The 21,974-nt window shown below is 30.9% G+C and overlaps 2 protein-coding genes across 3 annotated transcripts; one reads left to right on the top strand and one right to left on the bottom strand.

Annotated features, from left to right (window-relative positions):
• The first annotated feature begins 191 nt into the window (after positions 1-191).
• Positions 192-8,085, top strand: LOC125048966 (GATA zinc finger domain-containing protein 14-like). 2 transcript variants are annotated; one of them, XM_047647949.1, is made up of 7 exons: positions 192-315; positions 559-783; positions 1,097-1,208; positions 2,535-4,962; positions 5,392-5,657; positions 6,086-6,290; positions 7,747-8,085. In XM_047647949.1, exons 2-7 carry the CDS (start codon positions 567-569, stop codon positions 7,825-7,827), a joined length of 3,309 nt encoding a protein of 1,102 aa, XP_047503905.1. In that variant the 5' UTR covers positions 192-315; positions 559-566; the 3' UTR covers positions 7,828-8,085. The 2 variants fall into 2 exon arrangements, with proteins under 2 accessions (XP_047503905.1, XP_047503904.1); XM_047647948.1 differs by having other exon boundaries at positions 198-315; positions 562-783.
• Positions 8,086-12,879: 4,794 nt separating this feature from the next.
• LOC125048757 (drebrin-like protein B) lies at positions 12,880-21,400 on the bottom strand. Its single transcript, XM_047647618.1, has 9 exons — positions 21,171-21,400; positions 20,498-20,669; positions 18,669-18,906; positions 16,933-17,030; positions 16,123-16,199; positions 15,397-15,534; positions 14,459-15,090; positions 14,248-14,343; positions 12,880-13,582 (listed from the first exon to the last, which is right to left on the bottom strand). The coding sequence occupies exons 1-9, from the start codon at positions 21,251-21,253 to the stop codon at positions 13,431-13,433; spliced, it is 1,686 nt and encodes a 561-aa protein (XP_047503574.1). The 5' UTR covers positions 21,254-21,400; the 3' UTR covers positions 12,880-13,430.
• Positions 21,401-21,974: the final 574 nt, after the last annotated feature.

Below are 21,974 nucleotides of genomic sequence, written 5' to 3'. Positions count from 1 at the left end.
ATATTAATGACAAGCCATTTTATAATAGATATGTTCTTTTTGTCCTACTAACTACTTACTTAGCGTTCTCAATCTACTTTCTATTGCATAATCTGTGATTAAGAAACTGCTTGCTTCAGAACTGTCAGGTGTCAAGTCATTTTCATGTCAAGAAGTAAATGGACGGTTGCATTTAAATTTTTAAAACATTAATGATTAAGCTATGTAATTAAATAAAGTTTTAGAAAATAGGTGTTGCAGAATAAATTAATTGAAGTTTATTTAAGAATTTAATTACAAGAACGCTCTAAAATTAATCAGTCTTACTAAGAAGAGGTAAGTTCAATTTAACATTGATACTACATGTCAGTAAATAACAATATTCAAATTAAACGAGTCATTTTTAACTTTTGAATTTGTGTTATTAGTTCTTTTCTTACACATATAGATTTTTGAGTTTCTACTAGCTAATTTATTTGAAAAGTAATATAAACATGAAATAGGGAACGAGCTAACTTTAAAATCCATAAAAATTAAGTATACATATTAACAAAATCCTTTACAATATATTTGTTACAGTAGGAAAAATGTCGAAAACAAGTATACCATCGCCGGCAAGATCTCACGGTGCAATCACGCCACGAAGAGTCCGGCCTCCGCCCAAAAGAACTCGTAGTGTGGCGTCTCCAAGTTTGAAACGAACTCCACGACTCACAAATATTTTGGAAGATGCCTTTCAGTTGTCGCCATTACCCCAGCGACAATCTATATTAAATGATGACACTGATATTCAGGAACCTTTACGTATGTTGGTCCCTCTGTATTCATTCATGATAGGAATAAGCCATTGGCACTTCCTTCAAAGCATTGCCTATTAAGATCTGGAGATAAGAACGAGATCACAGTCTCATCAGTTTACTAAACTCTCCATTTTATGCAAACTGCATTCAGATTACATTATCTTTGATAATTTTATTGCATAAAAATGATATGTTTGCCATTAATTGAAGATTTATAGTGTAAAATGCCCAGTAGATTAAACCTGTTTTAAGTTTTTATTGAAATCTTTTTAATGTTTTTGACATTCATAGCCTAATGGATTTAATATTAATTTCAGGTAAAAGTTGGTGGAAAAACCTAAATGAAAATTCGAGAGATATGCAAGAATTGTATGAAAATATGAATCCTCCAGTAGCAAATAATGTTTTAGATGATATAGAACCATCGAGGTAAGATTGATTATTCTCATACCAACTTTCTACCTTTTTATTTTATCTGAAGCGTATTATACAATGTGTTTCATAGGAAATCACATTAAAATGATAAGGCACAAGCTCTACGATATTAATTAATTTTCAAAAAATCTGTTAAGCCACAATAATGTTTTTTACAAAAAACATTGTATGTAACTTTCATGGAAACAGCAGTAACTTTCTTTTCTTATTATTAATTAATAATTTTTTTCATTTTATGATTAAGTTTTATTTAACAAGTACTCGTACATCATAAAATAATAATTTCCATACACAAATAATGTCTTAAATGCAACATAAAGTAGATAGGTTATACTATTATAACAAATTAGAACAATGCACAAAATTCTTTGATGTCACCGACAGCTCTAGTTCATAGCTTGTTGCGCGACGCTTTTTCACAAAGTCATGATGCTACCCTTGGTTTTTACATTATCCCAATTTAATTGCACATAAATCTAAATACATTTGTTTTAGTTGAAATTTATTAAAATATTCATAGGATACTTCTGAACATCTAAAATGTAAACAATCGCATCCTATTAATCTTAATTGTTATGATTACGACACAAGTGAACTGCTATAATATTTACGTCCCAATGGCAGGTATTCTTTTGATCCTACCGAACTAGCACGCTAATGCAAAAAGTGGGTTTCTTAATTATTATTGTTTTTCCTGGTACTTTCACTTAATATGTGTATTGGCTCTGCTTTAAATAGAAAAATCTGATTTAGTTTAAAACACGTTGTATAGTAATATAGTATATATTATATAGCAAGTAATATATAATAAATTATATTCTAAGTTAAGACAATAATTATTTAAATCAGAAATGCATTACAACATGTCTAAGAAATCTATAAGTAATTTTAGTATTCATTGTGTATATATATGTAAAATGTTTGTAATAATTGTAATTCTATGTGTCTTTTTTTTTTTTTTTTTTATAATAATGTTTAATTGAATTATTACTTTTGAGGTTTTTATTAAGTATATTGCTACATGGTAAACTAACTGTGTATTCCCACCGACTCCTAAAATACTATTTAACTAAATTATGAGCCTGGGATACATGTTCTGATCCATTTTTTTTACTGGCCAAAAATTGCTATTGTATATAACTTATATAATATAATATAATAATAATAAATATATAACTTAATGTGAAATTAATTAATTTTACAGTCATATATATTATATATTGCCAAGTGTAAGACATATTCTGATAACACATTTAATTTGTTACATTCACTCTACATATTCAAAGTTTTATTATTAAATAAAATCTTTATTTGTTTCAGCCCAGAAAAAGAATTCTCTATAGATATACCAGATAGTAGTGACGGTGAATCCATTCAAAGCATTGCAACCCCTCAACGGAAAAACATATTTTCAAATAAAGAAAGTACAAAACAAAACTATTTTAAAAATATGACTATTGTTCAACAAAAAAGAAAATTTTCATCGCAACAGAGTTCTGATTCTGACGATAGCATAAACATTGTGCCAAAGAAAATTTTTAACTACACAAAGGACAAATCTTTAGGAATGCTTCCAAAAGAACTTTTAAAAAACCTTAAAAAGGATCGTGCAAATACCTCGTCCAGTATTGAAGTGCCACTAAAATGTATAAAAGCCCATAATTTGTTTGGCAAAGAACCAAAAACAAAACCTAAAATCTCAGATATGGGTTTAAAGAATGTACCATCTGCGTCAGATGTAGATATGCATGAAATTTCTTCAAAACAAATATTTACTTTGAATAGACGGTCTAGTGTGAAACTACATGTTAGATCATCAATTCAAAGTGTTATTGATGAAGATTGGAGTCAACCTTTGCCCTCATCAACTATGATAGGAAGTATGTCAGATGAAGAGACTCCAAATCATAAAAGAATTAGTGGAAAATCTGTACATCTAAGTCAAAGCCAGAACAAGCCTATAGATCAAGAGAACTCGATGGATAATACACTAGTTAGTGACAACAATGATAATATTGAAAATCCAAATCTTAGTGAAGCTCAGTCACAGTTGGAGGATATATCAGCTGATCATAACGAAACACTTGTTAATCAAAGCATTAGTAAAAACAACAAGTCACAGTTAAAGGACACATCAGGCGATCATAATCAGACACATATTAATGAAAGCATATATAAAGAGACTGAAAAATCTCTTAACAATAGTAATAATAATCAGATGCAAAATAATAAAAACAGTAGTTCTACCATTCCAGCAAACATTGTACATGAAGGTTTAGGAAAAGAAAACTCGAATATGACATTAAAAGACAATACAAGAGTATCAGAAGGATCATCTAATTCAAGTGTCAATAATTCAGGATGGGACTCTCATAGAACAACTAGAAAAACAATGAGACAAACATTTGGTAAAGATTTCACTCCTAGAAAATCATTGAGAACTCTTGTTATGGAAAAAACCGCTAAACGTCATACTGTTGGAAATTTCAGAAGTCAGGATATTTCAAAAAAGACAAAAATGTCCAACATTTATCAAACAAATAATACTCATAATAAAACGGAGCCAGGTAAATATTTTAATTATAATGAACCTCCCGAAACTGATGACAATCAATCCATTAATGAAGAAAGTCAGACCAATGATAACCAAAATAACTTTAATAAAATTAATAATGAAATTGAAAAACAACCCGTGGTTGAACTAGAAAACCAATTAGATTATCAAGAACAACTAGCAGAACCCAATGATCAAGATGAGACAATTAATCAATTGGCCAACCAAGAAAAGGAAATTTATCAAGAATCATCAAATTATGACGAAGATAATCAAATAGCTGATCAAGAAGAAATGGTTGTTAGTAATAACGACGATGAAGCTGAAAATAGATCTGAAGAAAACGATGAGGTAGAACAATTCACAAATGATGAACAAAATCAATCAATTGATCAAGAACAATTAGCAGAATCTTACAACAATTATGAAGCAGAAAATTCAACAGAGGCTATGAATCAGGAAGAAAATGTGGATTGTGAAAATGAAAATAGCCAATCAAATGATGAAGAACAAATGTCAGAAATAAACAATGAAGTTGAAAATCAAACCGAGGAAGACGAACAACGAGAAATGGTAGTAACTGATGATGAAGCAGAAGATGCTGTGCAGGAAGAATTGAGAGAATCCACAATTGATATGCCTAATGAATCGTATGACGAAGAACAGGTAGCAGAAACAGAAGCAAATCATGAGTATGAAGATGAAAATACATCAGGAGTTGAACAGGAAGAAATGATAGAATCCATTAATGACGCAAATAAATCGGCTTGTGAAGAACAGATGGCAGAAAGTAGTCACGATGAGGACGCAAATCAATCAGAGAACGACCAAGAAGAAGATGAAGTTGAAAATCATTCTGAAGATGAGGAACAAGAAGAGATAATACTATCCGATAGTGAACAACAAATAGAAGAGAACGATGACAGTGAAAACCAATGTAACAATGAGGCAAGCAATAATGATGAAATGCCGGAAACCAACGATGAAAATCAAGACAGTTATGCCGAAGAAACGAACAATCACCTTAATGATAATGAAGATATAAGTCAGATGCCTCAAGCCAATTCTACAGAATATCCCATTTTTGAGAGCACACAGGCTAAAGAAACTGCAAAGAAAGGTGTTAATAGACAAAAAATGCGAGAACTTATTGAGAAGATAAGAGTTGAAAATGCTGAAAAGAAAAAGAGATTTGTAAGTGTTTATGTTTACACTAACAACATTTTTATTTTAAGACATTGTAGTTTTCTACATAAAAATTGTTGTTACTTGTCTATTACGATAACTTTTAGATTTTCCGTATTACTCATACTATAGATAAAGATTCTGAACTATAATGTAAATTTGTTGTCGGAAACATAATTAACCGCTAGCGATGATCTATAATCTATGTTTTCGGTTTGGTACTTGACAGGGACAGGAACTTCAACAAACTTGAATTTTATTTAGACTTTTTCGAAATCAAAGCAAACATTGCTCAAATAAGCTTTTAAGTATTTTTTCAGCAACCATTGGCTTGGTAGAATTTCTATTTAATTAACTTTAAATATTACAATAAAACAAATATTTAACAAATTTATCGCTCTGTAGACGTCGAAATAAACACTGCTTTACGATTTACAGGAAGTGGAAGTTAACGATTGGCGCAAAAATTTAAAACCTCAAAACACAAACACCTTTTTTAAAGTACCACAAAAACCAGCCATCAAGCGACCAAAGCCTAAAGAAACTAAAAAGGCCAAACCTGCCGATAAAATGTTCTTTAATGTGCTTCCACCAGAGTTCTTTGAAGACATTAAATATAAGCCTCCGAAGAGGTTTCAACCGAGAAATGCAGCTTGGGCAAATAAACATTTGTACACATTTTTGGAACAGAAACTGGAGAAAAAGTAAGTTATTTACTTTTTTACACTTCTGTACTTTTCATTTAATTTATTAAAAGATTTATAACAAGAACTCATCGTTTTAAAGAACTAGAAAAATATGCCTTCTGCGCTATTGTCTTTAAAAAATCTTCTACATGTTGTTATGTTAGCGTTTATATTGGTTTTAATTAATGATTTTTATCATCTTTTTTTGTATTACAACTCACAATTCAAAGGTATCCCTTAGTACCGCTAAGGTTATCCAATGTATTATGTCACATTTTTGTTTTGGTGGTTATTATATTGTGAGCAGGTGTCCATTCTCTGTAATGCTAGGTTTGAGTCCCAGGATAAAGATATTTTGTTCAGATAAAGGCTAGTCATTTGAATGTGGAATTTATTTGTAATAAATGCTGTATTGTCGTCGTTATTAACAAAAATTGTTCTTATAGATATGATTATAGAGCCCGCGTTCGTGCCGAGAAATTAGTGGAAAAGATATACAAATTCACACAAGACATTAGGCGCTTAGAAGTAGCTCCTGAACCGGCAGTTACCAATTTGAAACAAGAGATGGCGCGCCTCAAAATTGTCGATACACATTTTGACTTTTACGAATTTATTATCGACTTTTTGCCTCAAGATATACGTCATAAGGTATGCATAATTTATTTAAAAGCTATTTAATTAGCGATGTTTAGTTGTACATGTGAATGTTTGTGTATATACTCTGATTTTTAATTCCGTAGAATTCTTACAGCTATCATTTTTTGACATGTCAGAGATTACTAACCTTTTTGGCCGGGTTGCAAACCTATACATACATTTTATTTGTTAGTGAATATTTTATTAAGTGCGGTGCTCACATTAAAAGTGGTTTTACCATATTTATAATTGCACCCATTTTCATCACAAACAGTAAAAAACGCACAAGTAAAGATGACATTTTTTTTTTAAAAGGTATACTAAACCTGGAATTAGTATGCAGTGATGCCAGCTAAAGAATAAAATAAAGTAATCAAAGTTAATTCGATACATACGTGATATTGAAATATTTGTTATTTCTGTATTAGATCACTTGAGTAAGGGAGCGTGGCAACCCTTTACAGAAAAACGTTATGGTGCGTTACGTGGGGGGGAGGGAGCTTCCAAAATCTTTAAAAATTGCGTTACGTAATACTTGAACGCTCCCTAAGTAAACATTTAGATTTACCTTTTTGTTGGTAAACATAAAAAATACGTAGCATTTTATTTTTTATTGCACTCAAATGGGTCAAATTTGTCCCTTTTTCGGTGGAGAACTTTGTTAGTGGCAACACTTATGAAATGTCACAATTCTACGGGATGAAAAATCTGACTATAGGTGTATGAATTGTGATTTAATTAAGAACTCGTTTTTGTATAATGTGTGGATTTAGGCTATGTTCACATGTAACGCGCGTTAACGCGCGTCAACGCGCGATCAAATTTGAAGAGCGTTCAGATGATGAGCGCTAACGCGCGTTGCGAGACTACTCGTCAGTCTAGTTCGGTAGAACGTAGAAAATGGACGTAGAAGAGGCTATTATTTTGTGGTTTTATTATAAAGAAAAATATAGAAAAAGAAAACGTACACATTGGGTTCATCCAATTTTGAAAAAAAAAATACAAATTATATTATATTTTTTATACAAATTTGCTATATTCCAAATTGCTGGCCTTTTTTCTACTTCATCGATTAGTAAGTCGATGTTAATATCTTCAATTTTACTCATTTTAAATGCGAGAACAAAATATAATTACGAAAATTAAGAAAATTACACGAGATCGCGATGAAAACGCGCGCTCATCTGAACAGCAAACGGACATTACATTAATATCAAAGCGCGCATCAACGCGCGATCACCTGCGTCTAGAGACTTTTTCTCTGAGCGCCGCGTTGACGCGCGTTAACGTGAACAGTTGTATGAAAATACCACAATGTCTAGTCGCGCGATTTGAAAACGCGCGTCAAGTTTTTGCCATCTGAACATAGCCTTAATATAATTTAATGGAACTGTACCTACAAACACCATACATTTTTATAGACTGTTTTAAAATGATGGTCTAAAAAACTTAATTCTTTTATTTTCAGGTGGTTCCTAGCGGCGTCAACCTCATACCTTTACCGAGACCCAGCGTATATTCTAGTATTATGACTGAAAATAATTGTTAATCAATTTATCGTAACTGTCAATTTTAAGTTGTTATTCATTTTAATTTTTATGCTGTGCATTTAAATATAAATAAATATCTACTCATCGTATTTTTTGATCTTTAAAAGTTAATAAAAAAAACAAGATTCCTATTTGTAAAGCTATAAAATCTTGTTTTGATATTCTTTTAATTAATTTAATTTTGTTTTTCTTTCCAAATTACGTTGATAAATGAATTGTAAATTTAGGATTAGTTATAATAAATTTTAATAAACTAACATGTTTGTTTTTTTTTGCAAGAAAGCACATATGTAATCTTACATAAGTATTAAGTATACAACAATTTACACGTCAAATTGATCCTCCTTCGGTTTTTGAAGTGGGTTAAAAATTCTGTATGTAAAATATGGTAACACAAAATATTTTCTCAGACTTTTTTAAAACGAGTAGAAATTTCTAATGTAGTGTTTACAGCTTCGTTAACACAACTAATTCTCTTCTTCATATTTTACTAAAAACTCCGTAATTAGGGCAACGAAATGGCCTGATTTGTTCATAAAATTGAAGAACCTAACTATTTCGATCTAATGTACAAATAAAGATCAAATTATATTAATAGACCAGTGCAGATAGCCTTCAAAATAAATAAAAAGTGAAAAAAATTACAGTAGGATGAAACCCATTAGAAAAGCAGGGGAATATGATCAAAATGACAGGAAAAATAAATTACGGTCGATCTGAGGTCGGGAAGGGTAGGGGGGGGAGGTTTAAGGGTAAAAAACGGTTTATCTCGATTTCCGGCAAAACTAAAAGTTCTATCGAAGAAAGTTAAATGGCAAAGTGGTAGGTAATAAAAAGATCTAAAACTTTTGTATTCACACATTTTTCACATAACCTCAAAATTGGTGTGAAAAATTCAAAAAACCAAGTTTTTGGTTTTTTATTTATATCTTTTACAAAAATTTATTTTTTTAAACGAAATTTGGTGAAAACTTACCTTATTATGTCCCAAATATACTGTAATTTATTTGATTAAAAATATTTATTTTTTCACCTTATTTTGAATTAATATCGAAAAAACACCCTAATTTTCAATCGAAAATTCTGACGTCAAAATTTCAGCTTTTTTCAAAAAGTTGGTGTGCTTTCAGTTCATTGAAATCTCTACTTTCCTATGGTAAAAAAAAATATATATATTACCATAGTAAATCTTCTCAGAAAATGAAAAACATCGTATGCAGTAACGCCCAGACCCGTCATACCCTTCCCTACTTCTCTATGAATCTTCTTTAAATTATAATTAGATGCCTATTTATTACTATTTTAAGATAACTTATATATACCTGAGTGACCTAAAAAAAATTTTTAGCCTTTAGATGAGCTAAAATTTTCGTATTTCATAGAGAAGGATGTATCGTAGGGAAGGATATGACGGGTCTGGGCGTTACTGCATACGATGTTTTGCATTTTCTGAGAAGATTTACTATGGTAATATATATATTTTTTTTTACCATAGGAAAGTAGAGATTTCAACGAACTGAAAGCACACCAACTTTTTGAAAAAAGCTGAAATTTTGACGTCAGAATTTTCGATTGAAAATTAGGGTGTTTTTTCGATATTAATTCAAAATAAGGTGAAAAAATAAATATTTTTAATCAAATAAATTACAGTATGTTTGGGACATAATAAGGTAAGTTTTCACCAAATTTCGTTTAAAAAAAAATATTTTTTTAAAAGATAAAAATAAAAAACCAAAAACTTGGTTTTTTGAATTTTTCACACCAATTTTGAGGTTATGTGAAAAATGTGTGAATACAAAAGTTTTAGATCTTTTTATTACCTACAACTTTGCCATTTAACTTTCTTCGATAGGACTTTTAGTTTTGCCGGAAATCGAGATAAATCGTTTTTTACCCTTAAACCTCCCCCCCCTACCCCTTCCCGACCTCAGATCGACCGTAATTTATTTTTCCTATCATTTTGATCATATTCCCCTGCTTTTCTAATGGGTTTCATCCTACTGTAATTTTTTTTGGTTTCAAAAATTATCGGCACTGGTCTATAAGTTAAAACATTACATAAAATTGGCGTTTTTTCGTACTGGCCACTTTGACCTCAAATATCTCCTCTTTTGTTAGGAATACCAAATTCAATTTTTTACAGCAATTTATTTGTGCATTTGTTTTTCGAAAATCATGATTAATTTCATTTTCCAAATTAGAGCTTCAATTGGAATTTCTAAGACATCCACCGTATTCCCCGGCCCTTGCTCCAACAGATTATCATTTTTATCGAAAATAACTCCCTGCAAGGTAAAAATTCAACTCTGATCGGGCAGTCGAAACCGCCATCAAAGATTTTGATTCCCGACCGAATGGTTTTCTTAGTAAAGGGATCAATGAACTACATTGGCAAAAGTGCATAGATAGCAATGGTACATACTTTGATTCATTAAATACATATATTATATTTAAAAAATCTACCTACAATTTGTTCCTCCCATACAAAACGCCAATTTCATATGTAACTACCTAATATATAGTGAGTGATTTTTATAGTAAGGGATTGATAAAAAAAACATATTTCTGTTAAACTAGGACTGTTTATTTCGAAAATAGGATACAAATGTACACTATGTTACACTGATGGAGCACCATACACGCTTGAAACTAACTTGGGGTCACATTCTTGCAGTCGTTTCCTATATCTAGTTCAAAAGATATATAAAAATGCTATAAGGTTGTGATTATAGGAACTCACTAGATACCTAAGAAATGCCTTCAAAATGGGGTCATCTATTATACCAGTAAAATTTTAATGTTAAATGCGAAAGTAACCCTAAATTTTTTAAATAAGTAATGATATTACGGTCCATATTTGCCAACATGGGCTATACCAATGGAAAATGCATTATTATAATTAATTTGCAATAATAATTTTCTACTAAATAATACGGAACAAGTGTATAAATGCGAAAAAAACCTAACATATTAGAAACTAAATATACAATTTGTGACTCAAAAAGCGCACTAACCCTTACAAAATAATGATTATGCATGTGTTATAGTACTGGACGATGTATGCATATAGACTTAGAGCTTGTCCAGAAAGGGCCAATTCGCCGCGAATTCATACGCGCGTTGGCAAAATATTGGGAGCCAATACATCGCGACCACAAGGATCGTGCAAATTTAGAATACGCGCGTAAATCGCGTGCACTTCGCCAAACTCTCGACTCGCGCTACTACGACGCCTTGTTGCGTCCAGTTAACGCGCGAACTCTAGAGCTTCTTTCGTACTGAATAAAACTCCTTCTTAATTCTTCCTCAAATTCTCGCGCGTTGGTGGACGCAACGTTCGCGCGTAATACGCCCGTGAGAATCGCGGCAAATTCGCCCTTTCTGGATAAGGTCTTACGTAGTTCCAAATAAAATTTATAGCAATTGGTTTTTTTTATTTAACATTGGTCTATTCAAGTTTTAAATGCTGACTACACTGATGGCGAAGGCAGCACAAACACCCAGATTTTATATTAATTACTGAGTTTTATATCTTCCTGTGTAGAAATAAATAAGTAAAACTACTGTCAAGCATTCGAAACGTCGAGTTATGAAATAAATTGATATTTAAAGCAGTATCAAATTTAATAAACATTATTTTAGAGTAATAATGAATGTGATATAAATATATTTTGTATTTGAATAAATATCTATTTGTAAAACGTTTTTTTTCACCACACAGTTTCAAGAGACAACGAAAGGGAATTGTCGATATCAGGAGACTTTCTACGTTTGAAATCGATATGCATTTATCGTAGAGTACTGAAAATATTAAGAATACATTTAAAACTAACTTAAAATTCATAAAAATTCAACCAAACTGTCCAAATAGCTCTTAACGTTATGAATAAATGTAGTGCCTACACTACAAATGGGATTACACTGGAGTACAAAAAGGTATAAAATTGGATATATCATTGGCACTACTAAGACACAATTTTGAGGGTAGTTTTGATTAAATACTGGATAATACAAACAAAAACTTATCACTTATATGAAAAACTAATGTAAAACAGTCTTAACAAAAACAATGGCCAAATTAAAGTTTTTTTTTAAATTATTTGGTCACCAAAATCTCAAAATTTACAGTACTTTTAACTTAACCATAGTTGAAATGGAAATATTGAACCGAGCTTAGTCTAACCAATTCATAAGGTCACTAGTCTGTCAGATATCAATGTCAAATTGACTTCGTCGGTATATTAGTTAAATCTGTAACAAAGATTAGGGTTATATATTATGTTTATGAATAAGGGTTATGATCGCCAAATAAATATTTGCAGTAAAAGGCACCCTTTATTAACCATAGTCAAGTTTATAGTGCTGTCAACCTAAATGAAGTTTGACATCTGACAGTGACCATGACCTGATTGTAGCTAAAGAGATGGGCCATAGACAACAGCACCTAAATTAGCGTTTGCGTATATAGTATTATAAAGACAACATTTAGCTAGCTAAACTTAACTTGAATCACAATATACATATAACTTTAAAAAACTACGTTTGTAGGAATCTGTCATGGTAATAAAAATTCATTCGCCATCTCACTCTTTTCTTAAAAAACAGAAAAGGACATTCTAAAATTGATTTTGCCAGATTCCTACAATCAACAAGGTTATTGTGAAATAATTATTGCATGTAATAGCACTCGCGTCAATAATTGCAAAATAAAATCGGATTACTAATTAAATCCTAGAAAATTAACCACACTTGTGAGACACAGTTAGCTAATCACTGTCAAAATTCAAATGTAAAGTCGTTAGATTTAACTGTCTTTAAAGCATAAAACCTACTGAACTATTATATTTTATTTGAGAGATCTATTAAAATCTGAAAAATTTGAGACTGTTATTAAAATTCTTATAAAAATTAGACCTTGACTATATTTAGATTTATGCGGATTTAATATAAAACGTAGACTAGTGTTTCTAACCATGATAAAATAATGGTTGCCATGGTAACACACAGACATGTCAAAACCCAATAATCTTTAGGCATACGTGAGTCTAAATCACGTTTCTGAACCTTTCCTGTATCTTAAGTCTCCGTTCCATATTAAACCCATTGTGTTTTATTTCAAATGAGGTTGTTAAGATATGCTCATTAGAATACTATAATAACTGCTAAACGTAAAAATAGCTTTTAGTCAGTACAATTAAAAAAAACTGAATTTAAGGAATGGTCGTTATAAATTACATTAAATCGCACAAATAATAATACGTAATATGACATTTATCTCGTCTAAAGATGGGTAAGACATTACAATTGCGCTGTCACTTTGACAATTGACTTGTGTTAATAGAATTTCTATAGACAATGTTATTAAAACGGAAAGGAGTATGTATTTTTCATTAAGTAAAAACACAGTCTTGTGAAAAATAAAGTAGTCAATGGCAATACTAATTCATGAAATCCATGCGAATCGTACACAAAATAATACCAAAACAAGTGTCAAGTGTCAACTATCAGCTGTCAATGTCAACTGTCAGCGCAATGCGACCCATCTCTAGTCCGTTAAAAACCACTATTGTCAGTCTGTGGTATAGAATACTGAAATAAATGCTTAGCGAGGTACACAAGGCATCAATTCAACATAATTGGCGGGAAAAAGACCAAAAACGCCATGAGGCCCGAGGCCTTGCCACCAACCCGCGTCTATTTGTTCTATATGAGTAATTATATCACCCGGATCGAATGTTATCTCGGATTCGTCGGCTGAAAAGAAATTAAACATTTATAATATATTAGAATAATCTGTGCGGAAAAGAATCGTGGTTCGTGGTTGCTTATTTATTGTGTACAATATTTAAAAAAATAACTAGTATAGTATAGAAAGTAATCATCTTGATACTTTGTATGTAAAAACTAATAAGAACTTTCCCGGTTTTTTTATGTTATAGGAGGCAAACGGGCAGGGGGCTCACGTAAAGTGATACCACCACCCATAGACTTAAATGGCCAGAAGGCTCGCAAGTGCGTTGCCGGCCGGTTCTTTCTGACCATCTATATAACATTTCCTGTTAGAAGCATATTTGTTCCTATTCGTAAGATAGCGCTTAGAACGGCTTCAGCGTGTGACTCTCATTGTAGTTCCCTCAGGATTGAGAGAATTGGAAGAAGAAATAGAATTCCAAAGCCTTCCAAAACCAAACAATTTTTTTTTTTATATAAATTAATAGGTATGTGATTAAAAATCACTTCAAACAATTAAGTACCAAAATATATTTAATTAAAGCCAATATATAAAATCAAAAAAAATAAAAACTCAATCAGTTTTAGCCAAAATCTGCTCTTTTGTCTCCGTCAAATTTTGTGTACCCTGTGAATTTTTTTTGTTGTTTTTTTAATAAAAGATTTAATATCTTTGTATTAAAACATACCTGCTTGATAATCATACAAGGCTCTTGCAGTTAGACCGGGGTCATCATCCAAATCTTCATATATCGAGCTCTCTTCCAAACCTTCGGGTGACACATCTGTAAAACCACAGCATATATTTTAAAAAAAACTGTCGTCAAATACAATGTTACCAAAACTACTATCTATCATTATACTATATATATTAATAAAATATCTATGGTCTATATTTACCTTCATGCGTGGCCCCATTTTCCTTTTTATAATTAACATTTTCAATCACAGTATTTTGTCTACTTAACTCCGCGTCATTATTTTTACTGTATGGCGACCTCTTGATCGTACTAAACTTATTATCGGAATCATCATCATCATTTTCGTTCGAACTCGAGTAAGCCGGGTCGAAAATATCATTTTCCAGAATATTCTGTTTGATCATCGGCTCGCATTGCTTCAAATCTCTATAATCGAGATACTCTGTGTAATTGACAGAACTAAATGAGCTCGGTTCGTTTTCTGTGCTCGGACTAAGATCTGTGGGATCAATTATCGGTTCGTATTGTATCTGTGATGGTGTTTCCAGGCTCATCTTGATCTTGTCTATGTTCTTTAGTGGACTTTTTTGGCCTTCCTGTAACGAATCTGTGGCTTCCTCCTTGTCTATAGATAGCTTCTCTGTGGCTGGAGTTGGTGGTTTGCCTGTGGGTGATTTCTCTATGGGTGTTATATTGTCTTTGGCTTCAAGTTGTGTCGGCGATTTAGGTGTATGAATCGGTGACGACGGTTGAGATGTATTTTGAGAGAATGCATTTATTCTTTGCGCTATTACTGAACTTCTGACCGGTTTCTCTGGTATATTTGATGACCTTAAAGAAATAAAATTAGTTTTATTCAAGGATATTGTTACAAAAATACTTTTTCATTAATAAACAACAAACATTCCTTTATGTTAAATTAAAAAAAAAAACAAGTTATTTATTTTAAAATTTAATCCAAAACGCAAATTCAATTGATATTCCGATCTCGATTATCGGCCCACGCACTTCAAAGTTCTTTAACCAAAACTATCTTTTTTATTCCTCAAATTCACTATAAAAAATTAGTAAAATAAAAAAATTCAGTCTCTTTACAGTAGCTTATCAGGCAAAGCCAGATTTTCTTTTACCACTCACTTGTTATAAATCTGTCCCTGCGCAAGATTTTGCTGAAACATCTTTCTAGCAGCGGACGTCGAAGCACCAATAAGTTCTCGAGCCTCAACCGATCGCTCACTTACACTCGACCTAGGCGCTTTATCTTGAGGAATATTTCTGAAATTATATGAATAAGTGTTTCAAAATTTTGGATTTATTTTATTAGAATATCGAATATAAATTATATGTAACTTAATTTATACGGAACTATAAATACAATAAGTAATAACTACAACAGAATATTAACAAAAAAATATTAATAAATAAATTAAAATTAATAATGATAATAACTATAATAAAAATATTATTGAAGCATACCATTTCCAAAAAATTCAATTCAATTCAATCCAATTTTAAATAATTATACTACAAATTCTTAAACACAGAAACATCCTATTTCTCCGCCAGAACATCGAACAAATGTTTAACGTATTTAATTGCTTATATACGTAAGCATGCATATATATGTTGTGTAAAATGGAATGGTTATCAAGAAAATTTTGTAAGTAAAATCTTACTAAAGAGGAAAATAAAAAACATAATATTATATTTATGGATGAAACAAGTCAACATTGAAAATCCCAGAAATAAAATGTTTATAAATTGTCAACAATGAACCAATAGAAATTGTTTGTAAAGAAATTTCATTAAAAAAGTAAGAATCTCTACAGTTGTCTATGAAGACTTGATTTTAAAAGTACTTACTGTTGTTCAACCTGTGCCCGTTTAGCGGCTTCACGTTCATCCCTTTTTCTCACTTCTTCCTCAGCTTTCCTCTTTTCCTATAAATTTTTAAAAATATCCATTACAACTCGAACGAAAGAAAGAAAATCAAAAATCGCTAAATAAATAAAATGTCATATCGTCGCTGTAGAATGATAACCTCGTATGTCCAGAGAACCAAACATTACAGGAAACGAAAAAATATTTCATTTCGTCAATGTTCGTTAAAATGTTATTGTGTTTTTGTCCATAGTTTTGGATGGTAAAAAAGACTTATTTATTAATAACATAAATAAGTCCTTACCTTATGATTATACCAGTTAAATAACAATAGTCTAAGAATAAAAAAATAAATGGTTTTTTGACATACATGTTATCATTCTACAGTAACGATTATTGCCTGTGGCCTACGTAAATCACAAGACTCTTTTTAATAGATATTATTTACATAACTCGACGTTTTAAGTTCTACGTCTGAAATTATTTCAGTAAAATGGTATTAGATCTTTTTGTACAATCCAATGTGTTTTTAGAAAGGACCTGCATCTAGTTTTTCTAAAGAGGACGCGAGAGTCATAATTTTCTAAAACTACATTTTTATTTCAATGAAACTCATCATGGTGATGCCAAATTTTCTTAAAAAAAAAACCAAATCAGTGCTCCAAAAAAAACAAAATTATTAAATTTTGGAAAAGTAAAAGAAATATATTGTACATATAATACTTTGTCATCTCAAAAGTCGTCTCAAAATCCAACAAACTTTTAGAATCAAATAATTAAAACAAAACTCACCTCTTCTCTTTGTTTTCTCTCTGCTTCTACCCTCTTTTTCTCTTCTTGTTCCTCTTTCAACCAAAACTGGTCCCGTTCTTTAGAGTTTATTTCTTGTACTAGAGAAACAAAAGTGAGAAAATGATTTAAACCTTAGTCATAACCAAGATAAAGTTTGCTTATTATTTTGTAATTTCCATATTTTTACAGAAACGGTTTGACAGTGTTTTTTTTTTTGAATTATAACATTAAAGCGACACTGAAATTACTTTTTGTAAAGAATATAAATTTTCCCGTTAATCACGTCTTAGACCGCTTTAAATTCAAATAGGAGATTAGATACAATTCATTTTTTTTATGTAATATATTATTATAACCATTGCTCTAAAGAAATATTGAAATCATATCAATCTAAATGTATTATTCATATTTATGTACACTTATCAACGTCAATATTAAAAAAAAATTAAGAGAACAGTGTTTAAATAATTCGAATATATGCGAAATTACAGAAAATATTGTCTAACAACCAACAGACTATCAAAATTGTTTATCAATGGTACCTCTACGTAAAGTTTTCTTTCTTTTTTTAATTTCCTCTGCGACTCTCCGAGATAAAATCACTTCGTATCTCTGCGAATTCAGTAAGCTCATACTGGACCAGTTCGCAACACTAGTACATCACAAATATCGCTGGCGTAATGTTTACAATTAACACACAATGCATTGGAATTATTGCATTGTTCTTGAAAATGGTAAACAATATTGTATATGAAAATCACAGTTTTACAAATGGAAAGTGATTCATCGCGACCGCGTCAAACTATTTATTTTTAAGTAATTCATTAATTTAACTCATTTGCTTCGACCTCAGAAGAATGATCAAAGACTGATAGAACAAAACTGTACATTTTTCTGTACTGCAAAGTACACCTTATCATAAAGCAATAAGATAATACCATTCAAGGTATTATATTTTTTTTAATTTCCATAGCTTTAGTTGTAATAAATCTATCCACAAAAACAAGATGTACCTTTACTTCTTGTAAGGGTCATGTCTTATTGAACATCAGTAAATATTACTGAAATAATGAAAGAAAACTAAAACTAATTCTGGATTAATAAATTTTTCGTTTCGATATACGTTATACAACAGTTAAATTTTAAAAGGCATGGCTTTAACCAACTTATAAATCGTCTGTGGCGGATTTACCAGCAAACTGAGAAGGGTCTACGGTAGCAGATATTTTTCAGGCGCCTCATAGAAATCACGATTCATTCATGGAAAAGAGCGAAATTGTTGGATTGTAAAAATAATCTAGACATGACAATTGTAGAGGCCAGGGCCGCACAAACTTCACAGCCTCTACCTTGAATATCAGTAAATCCACTACTGTAAGTTGTTAATATATATATATTGTGTTTCGACTTTGGTGTAACTTTGAGTAAACGCATGGACTTTGAGTGAAATCATTTATAAAATATCGTCCTACACGAATTTCACAGGCCTGTCAAAGTCATGTCTGTAGACTCTTAGGTCCATAATCTAATTCATATCTCAATACTCAATTTTGTCATGCTGTCAAATATGTCAAACTTCATACAGAAAAAATGGTTTGACAGCTCTGAAAACTATAACTTTAAGTTTGATTGACGTTATGACGGGCATAAGTATAAGATTCAGAAACTTGCTTAAATCAAGCTCTTAAACAGTTGTTGTATAATTTAATATTTATGGATTATGTGTTCCAACTAACCTGGATTAACTTTCTGATAACTAGTGCCAATTGGTCCGCTAGGTGGCTGCTCCTCACTTCTATTAGACTTAAAGTTAAATGCTGAACCAGCTTTAGCCAAGTTGTCTAAGATTATTTTCTCATCCAGGTCATCTTCAGTCCGCGCATGAATTGTCGTATGGAATCCGTTAAAGAACTGAGAGACATGCTTGATGTGATTGGCACATGTCCCTTTACGAACTGTTGGAGCGCCTTCTCCCTAAGGAATACAATTCAATAATTAATTGCGCTAATATCAAAGATATACTAAGACTTCAGTTCCATACTATGTATGTAGCTTAGTAAACTTTTTAGTGTATATTTGTGAATTGTTAAATGTGAAAAACTAGAAAGTAATGTCTCTTATTTATCAGATATTTGGAGATTAATTAGATAAACTGTTATAAAAAGTTAAGGAAACATAATTTCTATTTTATTATTTAGTTAAGTCCAAAATGTGATATCAAATAAAAACAAATTCTAAACATATGTTTACAGTTTGGTATCCCTCAATGGTACAGACAATTTTGCATTTGTAAAATTAATAATTTCTTTAAAGAAATAAGATATGCATATTAAAATATACGTGGTACCTTGATATACTAGTGCCCTAATATATAAGTCTTTTTAGATACAGGCAGTCAAGCAAGCTATATTTTGGTATGAGGAATCACACTCTACACATTACAGTAGCTGATTCTCCCACCTAATACTAGACCTAAGTCTGTTTGCTTGTTTTTCTCGTTTATGAAGCATTTTTGATAAATTGGATTGGTGTTTTTTGCTTTTTGCACATTTACAAAACATTATCGCATTTATTTTTAAGACATGGGTCCGAAAAAGAAGATGATATCTGTTGAATTAAAGAGTGAAATCATTTTCTTATCTAAAAACAACTGAGGTGGTGTTTTGGGTGCTGATTTGATAACGAATTAGACCTGTATGTCGAGGTACCACAGTATTTTGTGTTGAGTTATTAGAGACAAATTAGAGAGACCTTATATTAAAAAAATTAATTAATCCTACCAATATTTGTGCAACATGAAAATCATTTAAACAGGACATGAGACCTAGCCTGAAGTCTAGGCCTAAGAAGTTAAGGAATTAAAAATAATTAAGATTAGAAAACCTTGATATGTAGTTATAATTGAGCCAATTTGTGTTCAATCTATTAAAGTTTAAGGTCAATCTCAAGCTGTCATTTTTATTTTTATGTGAAACATTATCTATATTATTACACTTTAAAAGTAATTATGTATTGAGTATAAAGAATATGTTTATGTGGTGAAAGCATAATACGGACTGTGTTATGCTTTCACAGTCACACTCTTATCATGAACAAATCTATATTTAGAACAATGACAAAGACACTATATTTAACAATAACCAATAGTAATAATGGAGAAGTATACCGAATCATTTCACACAATATGTAATTAATAGTATTTTTTTTTCTATAGGCAAGTATTATCTGCCTTTTGTGCTTGCCAACCAAAACCAATTTTCTATTATAGAGAATTCAACCCAGAATCTTCATAATATCACACTGAGCTTTAATAACTAAACCACACAGGTTAATTCTAAAAAGGTTTTTGGTAGTAGTTGTAGCACTAGGCCAATATTTTCTTGCTATGTTTTTTAGTATGAGGCATACACTTTCAAACCTTAACTAGCTAAAGAATATTTTGTCACACTTATTTATTTCCAAAGTGTTGTGAGAGTGATAACGAGCAACAGGGTTGATTTCTATTTTATTACAATTTCTATAAACCTAATTTTATATAAAGAAGCAATAAATTATCTTATCTCACCTGCCAATTGATAAGCACATATTTTGATATTGTACTATTTGGAATGTCCACTTTTAAGAAAGCATACTGTATCTTGCCACTATTGAATTCATCAACAAGTTCAGTGAGACCTCCATCTCCTTTGCTAATAAATTTAAGGTCATTTGACATCCCATCATAACTAAATAGTGCCCTGGAAAAAATTGGTAAACCTGATAATAATAGTATTTACTATATATTTACAAGCACCTTTACCAAGAAACTCAAACCTATGTATGTAATCTTCAAAATGCCAGCAGATACATTGTCTAGTCTCAATACTCACTAGGAATTGATACACTATTCAGCAAAATATAAACATTGTATGCACATAAAATTCGCATATGGTGTTACATTTATTTAAAATTCAACTTTCCATAAATGGGTAAAACCAATTACTCACCTTTTCTAGAACTCATAAGCAATTCAGCATAATCATCTGGTCTTTATTATATTCCGTCCAATATATAAATTAAAAATTTACGAGAGTATGAGACCAATAAAAGCTTGATATAGGTATTAAATAATTGTGGTAGTTTCCACATTATTAATTGCATTCGTATGAAGATAAAGGGAACGGTTATGACTCCTTCATCATCTTACTAATATGTGTTGTTTACTTAATTTATAAGCAAGCAAGAATCATTCAACTTACCAATCGGTGTCAGATTTCTCATCTAAAACATCTTTCCACGCCGCAAGAAGATCAGCCTTAAATTTGTCTAGGTTTATAGCCATTTTACATAATTTTTCAAATCAGAAATCCGCGTTAAGCTACCTATATAACTACAGCGATTTGTCTTAGTCACAACTTTCAGATCGAATTTACTTAAATTTTCGATTTTCACGACTACGGACCAATGACCATGGTTTGACGCTTAGTTTGACGGTTTGTTGATAATGTTAGATGATGTGTTGTCAATTGTCCACTGACAGCTGACACCACATTAAAACAGATTATTATAGCTGTTTATATTATGTGCAACCGCCATAAAACAAAATTATTAGTTATATAAAATTTTCAGATTGTATTATCATTTATTATTGTATCATTATTATTATTTACTATATATATATTATATCCATACTATTTTAGAACAAGTTTTGTCAGCATCATGACGGATGACCTTTTGACGATAGTTTCTATATGTACCTAATGTTATATTATAAGCTATACGGAAGGGCATTTTAAACGTACATTAATAAAAATATTATATGACTCTATTGACCTTAGCAGTTAATTAAAGGATAATTATAAATAAAACTAGTTAGCCTCAACATGACCCCATCAATATGGACGAGGTCGAAAAAGGTGGAACCCCACAAATAAAAAGATTAAACATTATAAAACGTGACACTCCTTAACAAATGCTTTGTGAATAATTAGGTCATCCCCAAAAGGCCGTACGGTATTTCACTAATATCTTACACTCTATCTATACACGTATTGAATACTTAT

The sequence above is a fragment of the Pieris napi genome, chromosome 4, assembly GCF_905475465.1.
Source record: "Pieris napi chromosome 4, ilPieNapi1.2, whole genome shotgun sequence".
NCBI classification, from domain to species: domain Eukaryota; kingdom Metazoa; phylum Arthropoda; class Insecta; order Lepidoptera; family Pieridae; genus Pieris; species Pieris napi.
The sequence above is the reverse complement of the archived record's forward strand: the minus strand, read 5'-3'. Positions and strand labels throughout refer to the sequence as shown.

What these genes read in the sequence shown, in the direction of transcription:
- LOC125048966 (XM_047647949.1), top strand. Translation starts at nt 567, where the DNA reads ATGTCGAAAACAAGTATACCATCGCCGGCAAGATCTCACGGTGCAATC. An exon ending in GATGATATAGAACCATCGAG is followed by an intron (nt 1,209 to 2,534) that starts GTAAGATTGATT and finishes TATTTGTTTCAG; the next exon opens with CCCAGAAAAAGAATTCTCTA. An exon ending in GAACAGAAACTGGAGAAAAA is followed by an intron (nt 5,658 to 6,085) that starts GTAAGTTATTTA and finishes TTGTTCTTATAG; the next exon opens with ATATGATTATAGAGCCCGCG.
- LOC125048757 (XM_047647618.1), bottom strand. Translation starts at nt 21,253, where the DNA reads ATGGCTATAAACCTAGACAAATTTAAGGCTGATCTTCTTGCGGCGTGG. An exon ending in GAGAAATCTGACACCGATTG is followed by an intron (nt 20,670 to 21,170) that starts GTAAGTTGAATG and finishes AATTTTTTCCAG; the next exon opens with GGCACTATTTAGTTATGATG. An exon ending in AGAGAAAACAAAGAGAAGAG is followed by an intron (nt 16,200 to 16,932) that starts GTGAGTTTTGTT and finishes AAAAATTTATAG; the next exon opens with GAAAAGAGGAAAGCTGAGGA.